The 17233-nt window shown below is 36.7% G+C and overlaps 1 protein-coding gene across 1 annotated transcript in view; it reads left to right on the plus strand.

Moving 5' to 3' along the window:
• LOC119648073 (phospholipid scramblase 1-like) overlaps nucleotides 1-17233 on the plus strand; it is a 58532-nt gene that overhangs the window by 10948 nt on the left and 30351 nt on the right. The window contains exon 3 of the mRNA XM_038049555.1: nucleotides 89-338. Within this exon, the coding sequence (XP_037905483.1) occupies nucleotides 89-338 (250 nt within the window). The remainder of the gene's footprint in view (nucleotides 1-88; nucleotides 339-17233) is intronic.

A 17233-nucleotide genomic window follows, 5' to 3' on the forward strand; every position in this document is an offset into this window, starting at 1 on the left:
TATTTAACAAAGAACGTGTGCTTGTGATACTTCTGACTTTTTATTTATTATTCATGAATAATGTAATTATGTTATTTTTGATTTTCAGGGCTTTGCACCACCAGGCGGGTATCAACCTGTTCCACAGTATCCTCCTCCAGGATCAGGGGGTCAGCCGGGTCCATTTCCTCCCCATGCAGGTGGAGGATCATATCCTCCCGGACCAGGAATGCAACAACCTGGACCAGGAATGCAACAACCTGGACAATATCCGCCACCTGGACCATATGCACCTCCAGGATTTCAAGGGTCTCCTGGCCAACAGCCACCAATTGTTACTCAGCCTGGAGCTGGTCAAGGTGAGCGATATTCCATAAGGAAAACATTTGAAATATTTTTTTTATAGAAAAGGGTTCGGCTGACAATATTCTTTGCTTTTATTGAACGAATGACATTTTTACTACATATTTTTTTCTAAGAAAGAAATCGTTGATTTAGTATTATGTCATGAATATAAAATGTAAGACCTGCGTCACTCAATTTACTAATGGGAAAAATTACCCGTAGCAGCTAATGAGAAATCGATTATATTCAAAGTAATTCATAAAATGTGCTTTTATGATGATTTACCAGTATCAAATCTACACTCCGAAAGGCAGGCTAAAATAGAAATGATAATGGAATTGAAATGGTGATAATTGAAAGCGGGAAGAGGGTCTCCACTAAACTATCGATTTTAAATGTATCCACATTGACACTCATTCTAATTTTAACTAATACGCTAGAGGCAACAAATGGTGTATGCTTTTTCACATGTGATCACTTAAGCATAAGCAATTGAGTTAATAATAAACGCATAGTACGGAATTCTGCCGTTCAACAACATTTGCTGTTACTTCCATGACCTAATGTCGTCTAGACTACGAATTTTTATTTGATTGAGGGCGTGGGTATTTTTCATTTGAGACTAAGAAGCAGCGTTTGTTCCGTTTTGCTCGAATTTTATTATTGAAGTGTGACATCAATCTAACCTGGGTCAAATATTTTCACGCTGTGATTAGCAGCGAAAATTTTACCCATGAAATTCCAATCTTATCATTCACCGCGGTGTTTTAAATGGCGAAGAAAACGTTTAATAAAATCGAAAGAAAAGCAACGTTTATATGGAAAGTAATGTTTCAACGTAACGATATTTAATCTATGCACTCTGCACTACTACTACTATTGTTACAGTTTCAGTTCGTTCATCCGCAAATGGGGAAAGTTCTTGCTTGTGTTCCAGGGCTGATATCATTCTATGGTTTGAAGTTTTTCACTTATACAAGAGGACTGAACATAATTTCATTTTCACTATCATCATCATAAACGGCGCAACGATCGGTATCCGGTTTAGGCCTGCTTCAGTAACGATGTAAAGGCACCCCAGTTTTGCGCCGAGGTCCACCAATTCGATATCCCTAAAAGCTGTCTGGCGTCCTGACCTGCGCCATCGCTACATCTCAGCCAGAGTCTGCCTCGTCTTCTTTTTCTACTAGATATTGCCCTTAAAGACTTTCCGGGCTGGATCATCCTCATCGATACGGATTAAGTGACCCGTCCACCGTAATCCGTTGAGCCGGATTTTATCCACAACCAGACGGTGGTGGTATCGCTCATAGATTTCGTCGTTATGTAAGCTACGGAATACTTCGGAGGATTCTTCTCTCGAATGCGGCCATGAGTTCGCAATTTTTCTTGAAGGACCCAGGTTTCTGAGGAGAAATTTTCAACGGTCTCAACGTTGTAGCCTTTTATCTGTATTGTTTTCATTTGACCAGTGCGATTGGATGTTGTTGGTTGTTTGTTCTTTGGTCCTGACGTTGCCACCATGTACTTCGTCTTGCCTTCATTAATGTGTAGCTCGAGATCTCGCGCCGCCTGCTTGATTTGGCTGAAGGTAGACTGTACATCTCAGATTGTTCTTCCCATAATCGTCAGCGTAGGCCAGTAGTTGGGTGGACTTGAAGAAGATAGTGCCTCTTGCATTGACATCTGCATTGCGAATCACTTTCTCCAAGGCCAGGTTAAAGAGGACGCATGATAAGGCATCCCCTTGTCTTAGACCGTTGTTGATGTTGAACGGTCTCGAGAGTGATCCTGCTGCTTTTATCTGGCCTTACAGATTGGTCAGGGTCAGTCTTATCAATTTCATCGGGATACAGAATTCTTTCATAGCGTGTACAATTTTACCCTGGTTATGCTGTCATAGGCGGCCTCGAAGTCGATGAAAAGATAGTGCAACTGATGGCCATATTCCAGCAGTTTTTCCATCGCTTGCTGCAGAGAAAATCTAACCTGTTACTGATTTGCCTGGAGTGAAATCTCTTTGGTATGAGCCAATAATGTTCTGGGCGTATGGGACTATCCGGCCTAGCAAAATAGCGGAAAATATTTTCTAGATGGCACTCAGGAACATGATATCTCTATAATTGCTGCACTGCGTGATATCCCCCTTTCTATGTATGGGACACTAATGCCAGTCGTTTTCACTATGTTGTGGATTTTTCTAAAGGTGCAAGATAACTTCTTCCAAGCCTCTATGGGCAATTTGGGGGGAATGGGGAATTTATCAGGTTTTTTTATTACGTATGAAAGTTGGAAAACGCTTCGGACTAATTTGAGAGAAACTTTTCAATTTTTCATATTTTTTGGTTGGAAGTTTCTGAAAATATTTTCTGTCTTACTCCCTTACTTGCAACCAATATCAAAACTAATGTCTGCTTGAGAAAGCAGTCTGGATTGCTCAATTCTTCAATTAATCATTGTACAAGATGTCTCATGGTAGACATTTCTAAACTGATCTTTGTTAGCAGGATAGACCATATTGAAATTTTCAATGTTGTAATGACCACGCTGCGGGATCGCCAACAGATCATCCCGAGTTGACTATTGCTAACCACGAAGGCAGAGCTGAATTTCATTACGGAAACTTGGCAATTTTGACCGTTCGGATCTGCTCTCGCACCTAACTGTAGCTTCGTTAGAGTGTCCATCAATACGTTCCAGTTGGGGAAGGTGGACAAGTTTTTTTTTGGCCCTTTAGTTCCTTAAACGTCATTTTATATAATCCACAAATCTTAAGCCTGGCGCATCAAGAATGGTTTCTAAGGGGAAAACCACAGGTTTTCAGAATCGATTTTTTTGCATACATCATTAGTTTAGCTATTCTAGAATACGCTGCAGAAAATTCGTGTTCCTTTAGCTTTTATGAGCATGGCACCGAGCGATTATAGGGTACAGGCTCAGGGATTTGGGATGATCTCATATTTTAAAGGGTGATTTTTTATGCATAATTAGTGAAAAAAATGATAAAAATTGAAATACTTTTTTTTTTTAAATTTTAATCTAAGATTTTGACATTACATTTTCAAGATATTCTACTTTCAAGAAGTTCATGCCTTGTTGTATTTAGGGATACGTGCACTCCAAGTTCCAAGGATAGGATAAGGAGTGCACTCTATGTTCCGATTCGTCCTAATTTCATCGGGATATTTTCAAAAGTAACTTGGTGATTAGTCTTGTAATCTGTCTTGTAATGCATCTATACAAAATCTAGGCCTCGAAATACACCCCTTTCCAATATCTGCGCAAATAAAGTTAATAATAGTATATTATCATGTTTTAGAAATTTACCCGAAACACCATTCATTTTCTGTTGAATCCAAGGGGGCTCCCCATCCATGCGAAACAAAACGCAATTTTTTTTTCCAGAGAATATGACCATGTGGGGTATCAAATGAAAGGACTCAGTTAGTAGTAGTAGTTTTTGAAAGTGCTCCTATTTTTGATCCTGGGTAAAACGTAGCGGAGTGAGGGCTCAAAATATGTACCCCTAAATGTGTAACAGGTTTCATTGTGAGAACCTATCCAACCAAAAAATCTGAAAAAATGGTGGTCTTATACAAAATCTAGGAACCAAGTATATTTCATTCCGATATCTGCTCAAATAAAGCTAATAGTATATTATCATATTTTCTAAATTTACCCGAAAACCCCGTTAAGTTCATTCTAGAAGTACACAATTTGGTAACATTATAAGTAATAAGATATTACACGATTTTTGGAATGTTTGGAGGAAATGCTGCTATTATTAGCGAAGATATAGAAGGTCATAGTTTTGTATTTCACGGGAATTTTTCGCAATCTAAGACGCGTATGACGTCGTCATCACATAAAGTGAACTTATATGAACATAGCGGAATATATAAATATATCAAGAAATATTTTGAATTTTTAAATTTGAACCACTGGAAAAATATGCATAGGAAATTTCTCACAGAAGATGAATAAAAAACCTTTACATTCGAGGGGTCCAGCTCCGGTATTCCGACTTGTTCGAATCTTTTAAGATCCTTTTTGTGCGAAATCTAAACAAGTAAATCAACTTCAAAAATGAAATAAATAAAAGACTTCGAATTATCCACGATTTTTTAACATGATTATCATAGGAAATGCAAGGGACCTGTTGTTGTATTTTGTGTCACACTCATGTATGTAACTACTAATATTGTTGGGACATTATTTTAGAAAAGAGGAGGTTGTAAAGCGCATTTCTAAGCATGAGATAATACAATGTATGCAATTGCAACTGTAGAGCAACAATGCATGGAATTGAAAAGGTATTGAGTCACATCGGGAGAATTTTCGCGCCGAGAAGGAAACGTACCTGGTGTTGTTGTCCTACTGTTTTGTAACGAATTAAAACACAGCATATTAGAAAATATTTCTTCTTCATGTAGCCAATAAATACCAATCTATTTCCTCTTGCTTGAGGGTTGCATATATATGTCATAAGTTTTATACTCTGCATGGTTTACCGAATCCTGATTTTATTTTTGCGAAGCACAGGGCTGAGTATACTTAAAACTCAGAGATTTTGACAACACCCTCTTCACAGAGGCAGGCTCTTTTTGAATAGGGGGCCGGGTGTCCATAAAATTTTGCTACCCACAATACTCTTCGTATGCACTGGAAGTGAACCTGCTTTTGAATCGACTTTTATGCGAACTGCAAATTAGGTTGCTTCGAACTGCCAGTTTCCGCAGTGGGTCGTGTCACTTTATATCCAACTTAGTGGGTTATTTTCTACTTTTTATAATGTGATAGATTGCATTCACCGAAAATGCTACTTTGTTTCTGATTTTACGGAAATTTTGGCCGTTTTCACGAAAGGACGACATATAAAATGATTATCAAACCTTTATAACCGAACCATCCAGGTTCTGCTATTCCGACTTGTTTCACATACGGTTCAATAATGTGTATAAATAAAAAATAAAAACAGATCTGAATACCGGAAACCAAACTTTCATTTGCTATCCCACATAACCATATTTTGTGAAAAAAAGGCTCCCTCCTTTTGTATATATGGGAAGCCGCCCTTAAACCCAACACAAAATGATGCCACTTGTTGTAAGTGTAGCGGTTCAGAGACTACATATTCTCACCAAATTTCGTGACAATTCGTTTAGCCGTTTCCGAGTAAATCTCGTGTGACAGATGGACAGACAGACATTGCATCAATTTTAATAATTGAAAGCACAGTTGTTGAGATAGGCTCCCTTTTGTAGAAAAAAAGTTTCTTTTGTGTCGACAAACAATTTTTTGAATGATAACTTAGGCCAGCTGTTTCAAGTTATAGTATCCCATCGAAGTGTTATATCTGCAAAGGGGAAAATGTGGTGAAAGTCCGCGAAAGGCGTGTAAGTTTTGCGCGTAAAGTGCTTTATGCTAGATCCACATGTTTGCCAAACCTCAACAAGCTATCCAAAATTCAAACGTATGAATAGAGTGTTTAGCTTGGTTTGTATAGGTTTGTAAGCACTTGCCATCGATCCAATCAAATGTAGTTTTTTGAAAAATTAAAAAAAAAAGATTTGTGTGGGTAAATAACTCCTTTTTCCGGAACCACGCACTCTAAATACACAAAATTTTCAGAATGTATTGTGCAGACTTAAATACAGTGGATTCTCAAGGCATTCGGCTTACTTTCAGATTATATGAGAAAGCCCGTTTTTTTTTATTAATTTTTATGTTAAAAAGTAAATAAAATAAAATAAGGCAATTATTTTGATCATAGCTTCCTTATTATTTATCTCACCGACTTCTATCGTACCTCATTTTAAAAGTCTTCTGAAACCCTTCAAAAAAACATTAGTTCAATTTTCATGAAAAGGTTACTGGTTTTGCATTATTTGACGTTAAAGTATTCATTGTTGTTTTAAACCATTCCCACTTTACGTTTGACGTGCCATTACTCAGTCCATATTCCACCGAGAAGAAATGAAAAAGGTTTATTTCTTTTTGTTATTAAATGTGCTTTATTTCTGCTTAGTAACATTTCTACATCAGATGCATGGTTTCCGAAATATCGGTATTTGCAAGAGCAATAAATATCACTAGCGTCACTCACTCAAGCTTTCAAGGTTGAAAGCTTGGGTAACTGGACTAACGGAAATAATGAGTTCGAAAAGTGACTTGGAAACTTGTTGAAGTGTTTTTTAGGAACAGAAGTTATATGAAGATGGGTTTATGACTATCTTCATATGATCACGATTACATCTATGAAATACCATTCTTTGTGCATCCCGTCTTTAAATTACTGATATTTATCTACAAAGTACCTTTTGATCTCTGTATGTAATTGTATTTTCTGAGAAATTGCCTAATAATAAATTCACAAATATGTAGTAGCGTCAATAATAATTCCCGTTCATAATAAATCAATGCAATCTAAAAATGTTCCTTTGAAATTGAAGAAAATTCAAATCGTCTGTTTCAGAACGTAAATAAACGGAGACAACTCTATCTAATAGTTATCAACGCTCAAAAGTTATTTAATAAACAAACTTGATAGAATAAAAATCAAAACTCTAATCTGATCATATTGGAGTTCAGTGGTCTAGTGTAGCTTTGTTTGTAATTTTTTTTTTACGATTGACTCAAAACGTCATACATACATATATATGTATGAATCATCAACCAACGCATGCTTTTTTGTGAATGATAGACTAAATGACAATTCTACGAATTCTCAACTTTCTTATCGCAATAAAACATTAAGTCTATGGGAAAGTAGAAGTTATACATGTAAGTTTGAATATATTATCACAACGATTATGTCCCTAAGACTTGTGAGAATTTTTCATTTGTATGCATGTCTACTAATTGGATTTTTTTGGGATTGGCGATAAGATTGTATTGTTTATATCGGTACAATGAAGTAAGGGTCATCAACGACCTGATAAGTTGAAAGAACGATATTAGTTCGTACGTGCATACGTGTGCATATTTCGTGGGCCCTTATTATTCAATAATCAAACAACACTGTGTTAACTGAAAGATTTGAAAGTAATTATTGAAATGCCTATTTATAATTACCTTCATTGCAGGTATTAATCCGAAGTAAATGTAGATATGAGCTATTGTAATTATGTTAATAATATAAGGCTTGGCACTAAACTTTCTAATGGCTTGTATTGTTTCTTGATGTCCAGGAATATTTGTTTTGTTTTGTCACAATTCCGGTCTACTTCTCCGGAGATTTTTTTAAAGAAACTATTCAACGCATTTTGAATGACTTAGTGAGTCAATGAGGTAAGACAATACGGCAATATTCACAGTCAACAAAAAGTGCAATCTTATAACTTCTACTGGTGCCTCGTTTATGATGGTACGAATTTTAATAGTGGATAGTTACACTTGTTTGAGGAAAATTAATAATAATAATAATCGTTGGCGCAACAATCCATGTTGGATCAGGGCCTTGAAGTGTGTTAGAGCACTTTATTTAAGACCGTAACGGTACACTAGGAGGCAATGTGGTCAGCATTGCGCTCGCCCAAGATTATTACCCTGATTTGACTCAGGTACTCATTCACAGCTGAGTCGACTGGTGTCCGATGCCAAATCACGATACAAATCCCACTGCCATCAGCGAGATTTGAACCGCGACCTTCTGTACGACAGCCTTGCGCTCTAACCACTCAGCTATCCGGACACAGGAGGAAAATTGGTCCAAGGAATAGGTACTATATCTTTTACCCTTATGGAGTTATAGCTTTTTTCGTAAAGAGTATCAAAAAGCTTAACTTTCCCAAAAAAAGCAACTTCCCACTCCCTCAATCAGTGAATCCCAGATTTGATACCATTTTCGCAAACTTATATAGTTAATATATTTTTATAAATGGATATTTTTTCAATTGCAAACGACATCATCACTTCGAAGATATAACTGCTTATATTTTAAAGAAATTTCAAAATCGATTTTTTATCTTAATTTCAAGATGCATTAGTGTAAAGGTACTTTAAACTTACAAATGTTGAGCTGAATTATGGAAAATTTAGGGATATCACGCATTAAATGGAATTAACCGTGGTCTTAATATAGAGCAAGAAATTCTATTGTTTTGGCGCATTAATTTTCCATTGTTCGTATTTAAAACTAGTACCCGTTCCCAAACTGGTGCTGCATAGAGTGAGTGTCAAGCTACAGAAGTGCTTACAGGTCCCTAGGGCTTTTGTGTCACAGTAGTGGTTACGTTCCATTCAGTCGGTATCGGTTTTTGTCAAAATCGATCTGAACCATCCTCAAAATTAAAGTGAAGAGGACTGAACGTTTTCATGCGAGAGCATTTGATTGTAAATAGTTTGAAACCGCGGTGTATAGTGGAAAACCCACTGTTGTCCGAAGATCACGTTGCTAAATGACCTGCCTGGACACAGGCAAACATTGATTGCGACTGGAGTAATTTGTTGTTTTTACGAAGTTTTTTTTTCACATTTGTGACTGCGTTATGTGTTTGGTGTCTTCTTTGGTAAGGGAACCACAAAAGTGGAAGAAAGTTTCTTCCCAATTGGTCTAGTTCGTCATCAATTGTATGCGGACTTAGGACTCCCTCAATCTACACACAAAATAATTTCTGTCTCACTTTTGGTATTTGCTTCACCTTGCATTCTTCCATCTCAATCGATGCTAAAGTCGTTCCTGTTTCAGAAATTGGTAATCGGTCATTTTATTTGATATCACACATGGTTATCTTCGGAGAAAAGCCTCTATTTTGATATCGTTAGGTGCAACCGTTTTTGAATGGAGTGCATGAGGCAGGCAGGTTTTGCACAAAACCTTGAAAAACAACTTAGCCGTTGTTTTTACTTTCACAGATTCTTTCACTGGATTGTGAAACACTGCCGAAAAATGTAGGGTTCATGATCTCTACGACAATCCACACTTTCCTATTAGGGATCTAACTATTACTTACATTAAAGGTACAATATTTTCGTCAATCAGTTCATATGTATATTTTAAGTGCTCAAACAGTTTGGCTCCATTTTAAATATAAAGAAGCGTCTGAAGCAAGTTCTCACCACTAATGTTATTATGGAACTTATCAGTTAATGGCATTATTTATACTTTCATTTTCATCGATTGTTATGTACCAACGGCAACGTTTTCAAACAGGTCGGCGATCCGATTGTGTTTGACCTTCGTCTTGGCAAAAGATAATCCACTGTTTGTTTTCATCCAATATCAATAAATGAAATAAATAATTGGATTGATGATTTGACGATGATGTTAAATTTGATTATACTGTTCATCGTTATCTTGCCTAAAGTCAACGCATCCTAAGAATGATGAAAACTTATAGAGAAGCTCGTTAAGTATGCAGGATAAGCAATGTCTAGGGCTTTTGTGTTGTCCTTGCTGATTCCTGATGAAAGATAATTACAAAACATTCATAATCAAATCAAGGTTAATTTTTGAGATGAGTCGTCGTGATCCACCTAAAGTTCACGAGGAAAGGAAAAAGAATATTTTTTTTAAGTTGGTAAATATAAAAAGCCTAAATGGAGAAGTTGACAATATAAAATTCGTGAAAATAGACAAAAGTACAGGCTTGAGAAATTTGAAATAACTAGTCGTGGTAAGAGCAAATATTTCTTGGGTTGGATTTGGAATGAGCGAAAGCTGGAATACCACGCAAGAGACGCTTGAAAAACAATAATAGAGCTTCTCTATGAGTTTTTGAACTGAATTAACTATAGATTATCGAATATCAATATAAAATAATAAAATTAGATTATCCTTTGATATTCCTGATCCATACGCGGGAAGTTAACATTAATTAAGTTACAAAGACAACGGTGCCGAAGTCCTTCAGAATGCTCGTTTTCTCGAACTTAGGTGAGAATTCCAGTATTACTTCAGGATCTTCAGGGGTTATGTGTAGTAAGAATGTTAGACTTCGAAAGAATGAAGTTCCTTCTTGTAAATTTGTGCTTTTGTATTCTGGGAGTCCTGTTGCAAGTAAACATAAGTATCGGACCGCAATGATTAAAATGGTTAATTTAGGCTGCTATTGCCCATGGCTTATAAAAAATAGAACCCACTTGAAAATTGTCGAGTTTTTTTATTCAGTAGCTTTTTTCTCATATTTTCTCTTTTAAAGTTTTTCAAATCCTTATTATTTCATAATATAGGGGTGGGTGGTTTTCGTTGTAACAATATTATATTTAAAACAAGCCGGGAAACCGGAAGCCCTATATTCAGGCATGAAAAGTTTTGTGTATTTCTTTTATAAAGAGATTTGAGTGTGCATCCCCCGCACTCCCCACCTTTCCAACAAATGTCAAAACTAAAACCGGCATCGAAAAGTACTAGCCGAGACCTTTAAGTTGATACCCCACATGACTATATTTCATGAAAAAAAAATTACACCCCTGCATTTATGAGCGTTCACAGTTCCCACCTACCAAATTCGGTGTCAAACCCTACAACCGTCTCCGAGAAAAATGCGTGTGACGGACAGACAGACAGTAAACCGATTTTAATAAAGTTTTGTTTTACACAAAACCTTAAAAACGAATCATTAGTTGATCCAAAGTCCAAGTGATTATTTACTGTAACTGCGTACTTTACTATTTGTGTATTTCTAGTCGATAAGAAATACTCGAAAACACATCCAGATAGCGAATGTAGGCGTATAATACAAGAACTCGGGATACCGGAAGCTGGATGCTTCGAGTATAAGGGATCATTTTTTATGAGAAATTTCCTATTCACGTTTTTCTATTCGTACAAAGCTAAGAATTCAAAATATTCCTTGAAATATGTATGTATTTCCATACTCTAACTGCGCCGTTTATATGAGCTCCCCATATATGATGATGACGTCATACGCGTCCTAGAGTGCAATAAATTCTGAAATTCTGAAATACAAAATTTTGACCTTCGATATCTTCGTTGTTGGCGCAATAACTCAATGTGTTAGAGCACTTCATTTAAGATCGTAACGGTACACTACAGGATCACAGTATCCTAGTGGATGCAATGTGGTCAACACTGCGCTCACTGGTCCAGAAGGTCCTGCAAAAGGGCTCAATATGCTTTACTTTTATTCTACTAGGTAGACTTAGAAGAAGAAAATTGAAAACCGCCTCTTAAAAACCATGGTATCAGTATTTGACACGGAAAGCAAGTGTTAATATATCAAATCGCATTTCTAATGCAGTTTCTATCTCGCCAAACATTCTTGATGAAAGTACCACGTCCAGCCGTAGTTTATTGTTTTTGCCACAGTATGAACTGGTTTCAGATATGATATTAGCTGCAGATTTTTGACAAGGATATGTGTGATGTAATTCAAAAGCCCTGGTCTAAGAGACTGCTTCAGATTTTTGACGAGGATGTGTGTGATATGATTCAAAAAGCCCCCGGTCTAAGAGACTTACACAAAAATCTAACGCTTCTCTAAGCTTAAGAAAAACGCTCAATGGCATCGATCATTTTATCATTTGATCCAAGACTTTGTCACTGGAGTATTCTTTTGGGTCCTAGGAAAGGTCTCCAATATGGAAGGTGTGGACGTAATTCCATTCATAAATGAATCTTTTTAGGTTTTTGTGTAGTTCTCCCATCTTGGTCGTCTCTGGCCGCTCAGGATGGTCTTTTGACCATCGACAATCTCAGTAGTCATTACACTATTCTTTGCTGCCCTTGCAATTTTCGTAGAACTGCTATTACCATACACTCATTTATATTTATCCGTACAAATTAATCGCATAAATAATGGTTAAAATAACTGTTGGACATATGAACTAAAATCTCAGCATCTTGGTTGATAACGAACAAGCTTTGGCAGGCTGCATTTTTGTTCCACCTCCTTTCCAGTGATTTCGAAACGGTTTTAGACGGCATAAACAAGGAGTGTATCCAACATGGTGTGCGTAGGAAGGGAATTACTGAGGAACTAGTAGCCATTAGAAAAGTAGCTAATGCTGGTTTAAAAAAAGATTATTCTCTGGTCTAACATACCCGTGGAAGTGGAACCAAATCTACTTTAGTTTTTATCCGGTTCGGTAGCGAATTGGGTTCATCCAAGGTGTGTCGAGTCGAAAGATGATGATATGAAATCATCTAGCGTATCAAGTTATCGTTAATGCGTCAATAACAAGCAGCGCCAACTGTGGAGTACTAATTAATCAGGATGGGGTAATACGTGAAGTAATTTCATAGAGGGGTTCACCGTTGGCTGAGAGCACTGATCATAGGCACTTAAATTGCCCAGTTCTGTGTGGATGGCTACCAGTGACAGAGATCGTGGCCGGTTTTATAGGGGCCGGTCACTAAAAACTCTAAGTCAAAGGCGCTTGGAAATCATCATCTACATAGAGCAATGTATAAGGCGCTGGAGGTTGGATGTCCCGGGTCCATGCCAAGACCCAATTGTAAATGTTTAACTAAAGCCGCCCTAAACAGTACTTGTGATCGTAATTATGTACTTTCTTCCGATTGGCAGTATTTCAGTATTTTAAATGGCTTACCGTTACTGTGTGTACTGCTTTCCTCTCTATCCTCCGGTTGAAATCAATATTTTATAGTTTACTTTATATGACAATTGATACCGCGCATTTTAGTCTAGGAAAAACTGCCTAGAAAGCAACTGTAGTCGGGGCTTATTTTACAGCAGCATTCTAGGTTTTAGGTTTCTTTCTCAGCGGTTCCGATTTCTGCACCCTATTGCTTTTGCAGCTATTTTGTTTTTATAATTTCATTTATTTTTGTATCTTCTGACTAAAAAAACATAAACTCCTCCGTAGCGTGTAGAATTGTTTCGACTATTAAAAGGTTAGCTTTAGCAGTATTCTAAGGTGAAGGATAGATTAATTTTGACATGCCAGTGAGAATTATTAAAGAATTTTCTGGCAAGAATATTTGGGTGATCTTTCGGTTTTAGATTTCGATTCTTGATGAGTCAAGATGCATTTGCTATTATTGGAAGGATCTTCGACTGGGTTTATTGGAGCAATTTGATTTTGGAAATTTTTGTTGCACCCCATAACTGAGTAAATACTAAGTCCTTTTACTTTTAGTCTCACTTGCGTTCGTTTAATTTCGATATATCTTCTCAAAGTAAGACGTCGGTCGAGATGGAAGATATCTGACATTGTCAGTTTGCGGAATATTGATTTCATTTAACGAAATGGACGCGCACGTTTTCCGATCCAAAGTAAACGTAACGTGACAGCTTTTGAATTCATTTGCGCGAATTCGCCATGACATTAGCCACTGGCATTGGCAAATATTAGTATTCTTCTTGTCCAACGGGTATTTCAAAAGTACATGGAAACCGTTGAAAATCTCAACCAAGGCGCTAAATATTATCAAAATATGCCATAGTCAGCGATTTTGAGTCTAATTATCTCAAATTTTGTTTAAGAATCGAGGGATACCTAAGTCCGCCATCCAAAACTGGTAACGAAGTCGTAGAGTCTTATATATCGAAGAAGTCCAGCTGTGTGACACTTTTTCTCTCTAATTTAGTTCCATGGCCTTGGAGTCAAACGGTCAAACTAGAACACAAATACTGAAGAATTTTTTTTCGATATGAAATAAAGTCAAGAATTGGCAAAATATGTACCAAAAAAATCCTACAAAAAGAGATTGTGCAATACGGTGTCAACATCTGCCGTGCTTACAACTATCTTATTGACATTTACAATCCACATATTAACAGGAAGCTATGTCAAATCAGGTAATGACACAGCTGTGTAAACCATAAATTTATTAAAATAGTTGAAGTATTTCTCTCGGTGTCAAAAGCGTTTTATTCGGAAATTGTTACACCTATGGGCTTAAATTTAGGGAGAGGGGAGGATGGCCTTAGATAAATTTTGAAATACCACACACACATGATTTTGTTTGTTTGTTTGTTTGTTGTTTTAAGGGGTTCCCCGTACATTCGAATAATAATGGTTGGCGCAGCAATCCATATTGAATCAGGGCTTTGAAGTGTGTTAGAGCCGTTCATTCAAGACCAAGACAGTACACTACAGTATACTGTAGGAGGGAATGTGGTCAGCATTGCGTTCGCCCGAGATTATTATCCTGATTTGACTGAGATACTGATTCACAGCTGAGTCGACATCTAGTCACGATAACAAATCCCTCTGCCTCTGGATTTGAACCGCGACCTTCCGCTATGGCAGCCCAGCGCTCTAACCACCATCCGGGCATAGGTACATCCGAGAGGGTCTAAAAAGTTAGTTTCTCGAATAGAGTCATGTTATGTATCATATGGCAAGGAGTAATCAGTATTTTGTTTAACTTCAATTGGGAAGGGAGAGACAGTCTTAAAGTCAGACAGGACTCATTCTCACAAACTATCCAAATAAAAAATATGATGTGTATATGAAATGTTCCTCAAAATACATCCCATTCCAATGTTTACTCAAACAAAGTTAATAATGATATATATGACTATACTAGCTGACACGGCAGACTTCGAACTGCCTCAATCGATTTGTCAGCTCGAACGATAATATTATGGCTATCAGATGGCATCCGATCCAATGCTATTTTGAACATGTTTACTAAATTGTTATTCTGATGCAAAAACATTTGTAATTCATGGACAATGGTTCTCTTCACTGTTGGATTGTGAGCACAACGATTATCAACTTCCGCATCTGAATTGCCCATAAAATAAATTTGTAAAAATTGATAATCTGCATTAGGTACTGGTAACAGTGTCCCCAATAAGTGATAAATTTGTCCTTGTATCTGTAATTTTTAAAAATTTGTCGATTAATTATTTCCGATACATACATTTTAGTACATATTGAATATTATAAAAAAATATTATATACCAGAACCTTGAAAGTGGGCTTGAAATTGTCCTGTATAATATGTGTAGCGCCAAATGATATCATCTGGAAATAGCTGTTACATTTCTGAATGTTGGCCAAGAAGTGCTTAGAATCATTTCCAATCCCAGAAACTAAAGATCGTAAAGGATCTGGTGGTGGGAGCAATTGTGGCAATTTTACTTTGCCTCCAGCACAACATAATCCAGTAGATTCATGAGTGTATTTTAACGCCTTACAACATTTACAAATTATTTTCATTTCCCCAATTGTTACCGATTTGTCAGCACTATAATCAATTGCCGGATCATAGTGCAATGCAGCTCGTTCAAGAATCACAGGAGCATTCCGTCTGCGGATTCGATCAATTTCATTATGTCGTGATCGCTGTTGTTATGTTTGATGTGCACGAACTGGTTGCATTCTAAGCCTATCTACTTCATTATCGCTCACTAAATAAGACAATTCTGACATAGCAATACGATTATTTTCTTGATCTGTCTCTCTCTGGTCATCAGTGCGGTTAGCACGTGAGGTAGTTCTTCGCACATTTGATTGACTGCGACGACCGAAGTCAGGTCGTCTTCTTCTCGGCATCGTAAATTGTAAATAATCAAAGTGAGAAAATTTTTCGCTCACTTAGCAGTAAAGTGTCACAATCGCAAAATATCAAAAAAAGAGCACATTTACTGGAATGTCACTATCACAAAGGATCGCCAAAGTAAAGAAAGTTCTCGCGCACTCATAGATATCGTAACACAATATCGTAATACTTCTTTCCGTGTTCTAAAGCGCAAGAGGATGGATTGACATATTAGTTGGTTGTCAAATCTAATGTCAAATATTATCGTTGCGTTCAGAAATTTAATTTGTAACAAAACTTAATATCTAGTCTAGGTCTAGGTAGTCTAGTTTGGTCTTGAAATATTTATGGAAATTCAGAGAAGGTTTAAACGATGAGAAACAAAAATACTAAAAACAGATATTCTATTTTCCAATACAACATGTTCTGAGCTGTGAAACATTTGATGTCTTTTGGCTTGGTTATAATATGAGGTCCGATGAACATAGTGAGTAATTGAACTTTATTGAATATCAAAAAAGTTCAAATTGACTCTAAATTTTATTTAGAAAAAAACGTTTATATGGGAAGAAAAAAAATGCCGTTTTTAGGGTTTTACCGGCAATTATTCGAATTTTTCTCATCTTTTAAACCTTCCCTAGACCTCCACGGACATTTCAAAACTAGGATAACATAAATCCGTTCAGCCGTTCTCGAGTTTTAGCGAGACTAACGAACAGCAATTGATTTTTATATATAAGATTATGGAAGTTTGGTAAACTCCCTCAACTTCATTCTATGAGTACACAATTCAAAAACAATTCCATCTATAATATAGGATAAGATTAGTAGAATACTAGATACTATTTTGTGGCAAATACCAAGTTTTTCGTGTAAATTTACTGCACTATGAGCAAATTTCAGTGGAAACAGGAGATAATAAAAGATCCGCTTAATTTTCACTTCGAGCCAGAATTTTTTCTCTACAGTCTTCACCATGAGGCATCGTAGAATGCCCAGTATCATATTAGAAACTTGTGGCTATTTGCGCGTGGAAAGGCTACCAATTGTATCCGTCTATTTGGAAATGCCTGGGGGAGCATCAGGGGACTCTGATGTCTGCTGATCATATGAGTTCTAGATTTATATTTGAGAAAACACTTTGCCATAATCACTAAAAGAGAATAGTAACTTCCCGATGCAGTATTCCTGAAAACAATTCGCGGTGGATATAAATCTTGAAAAATATTGTCCAATTGAATTTTTAGCTACATATCGATGAAACAGTCGCATACCTAAAGGTTCACACATAAGAAAACGACAAAACCGCTCAAGAGTAAAGCTACCGATTCACGAATCACAAATCGGTTGAGGTATTGGCAACGCAGCAATGTTGACAGATTCGAACGTAAACCGCTGGTAGACCACTAATTTAAATACATAAACGATTTTCAAAGCACCAGAGACATGAATTTATTTTTTAATGTGAGTAAATCTGTAGTTTATTGT

The sequence above is a fragment of the Hermetia illucens genome, chromosome 2, assembly GCF_905115235.1.
Source record: "Hermetia illucens chromosome 2, iHerIll2.2.curated.20191125, whole genome shotgun sequence".
In the NCBI taxonomy this organism is placed as follows: Eukaryota; Metazoa; Arthropoda; class Insecta; order Diptera; family Stratiomyidae; genus Hermetia; species Hermetia illucens.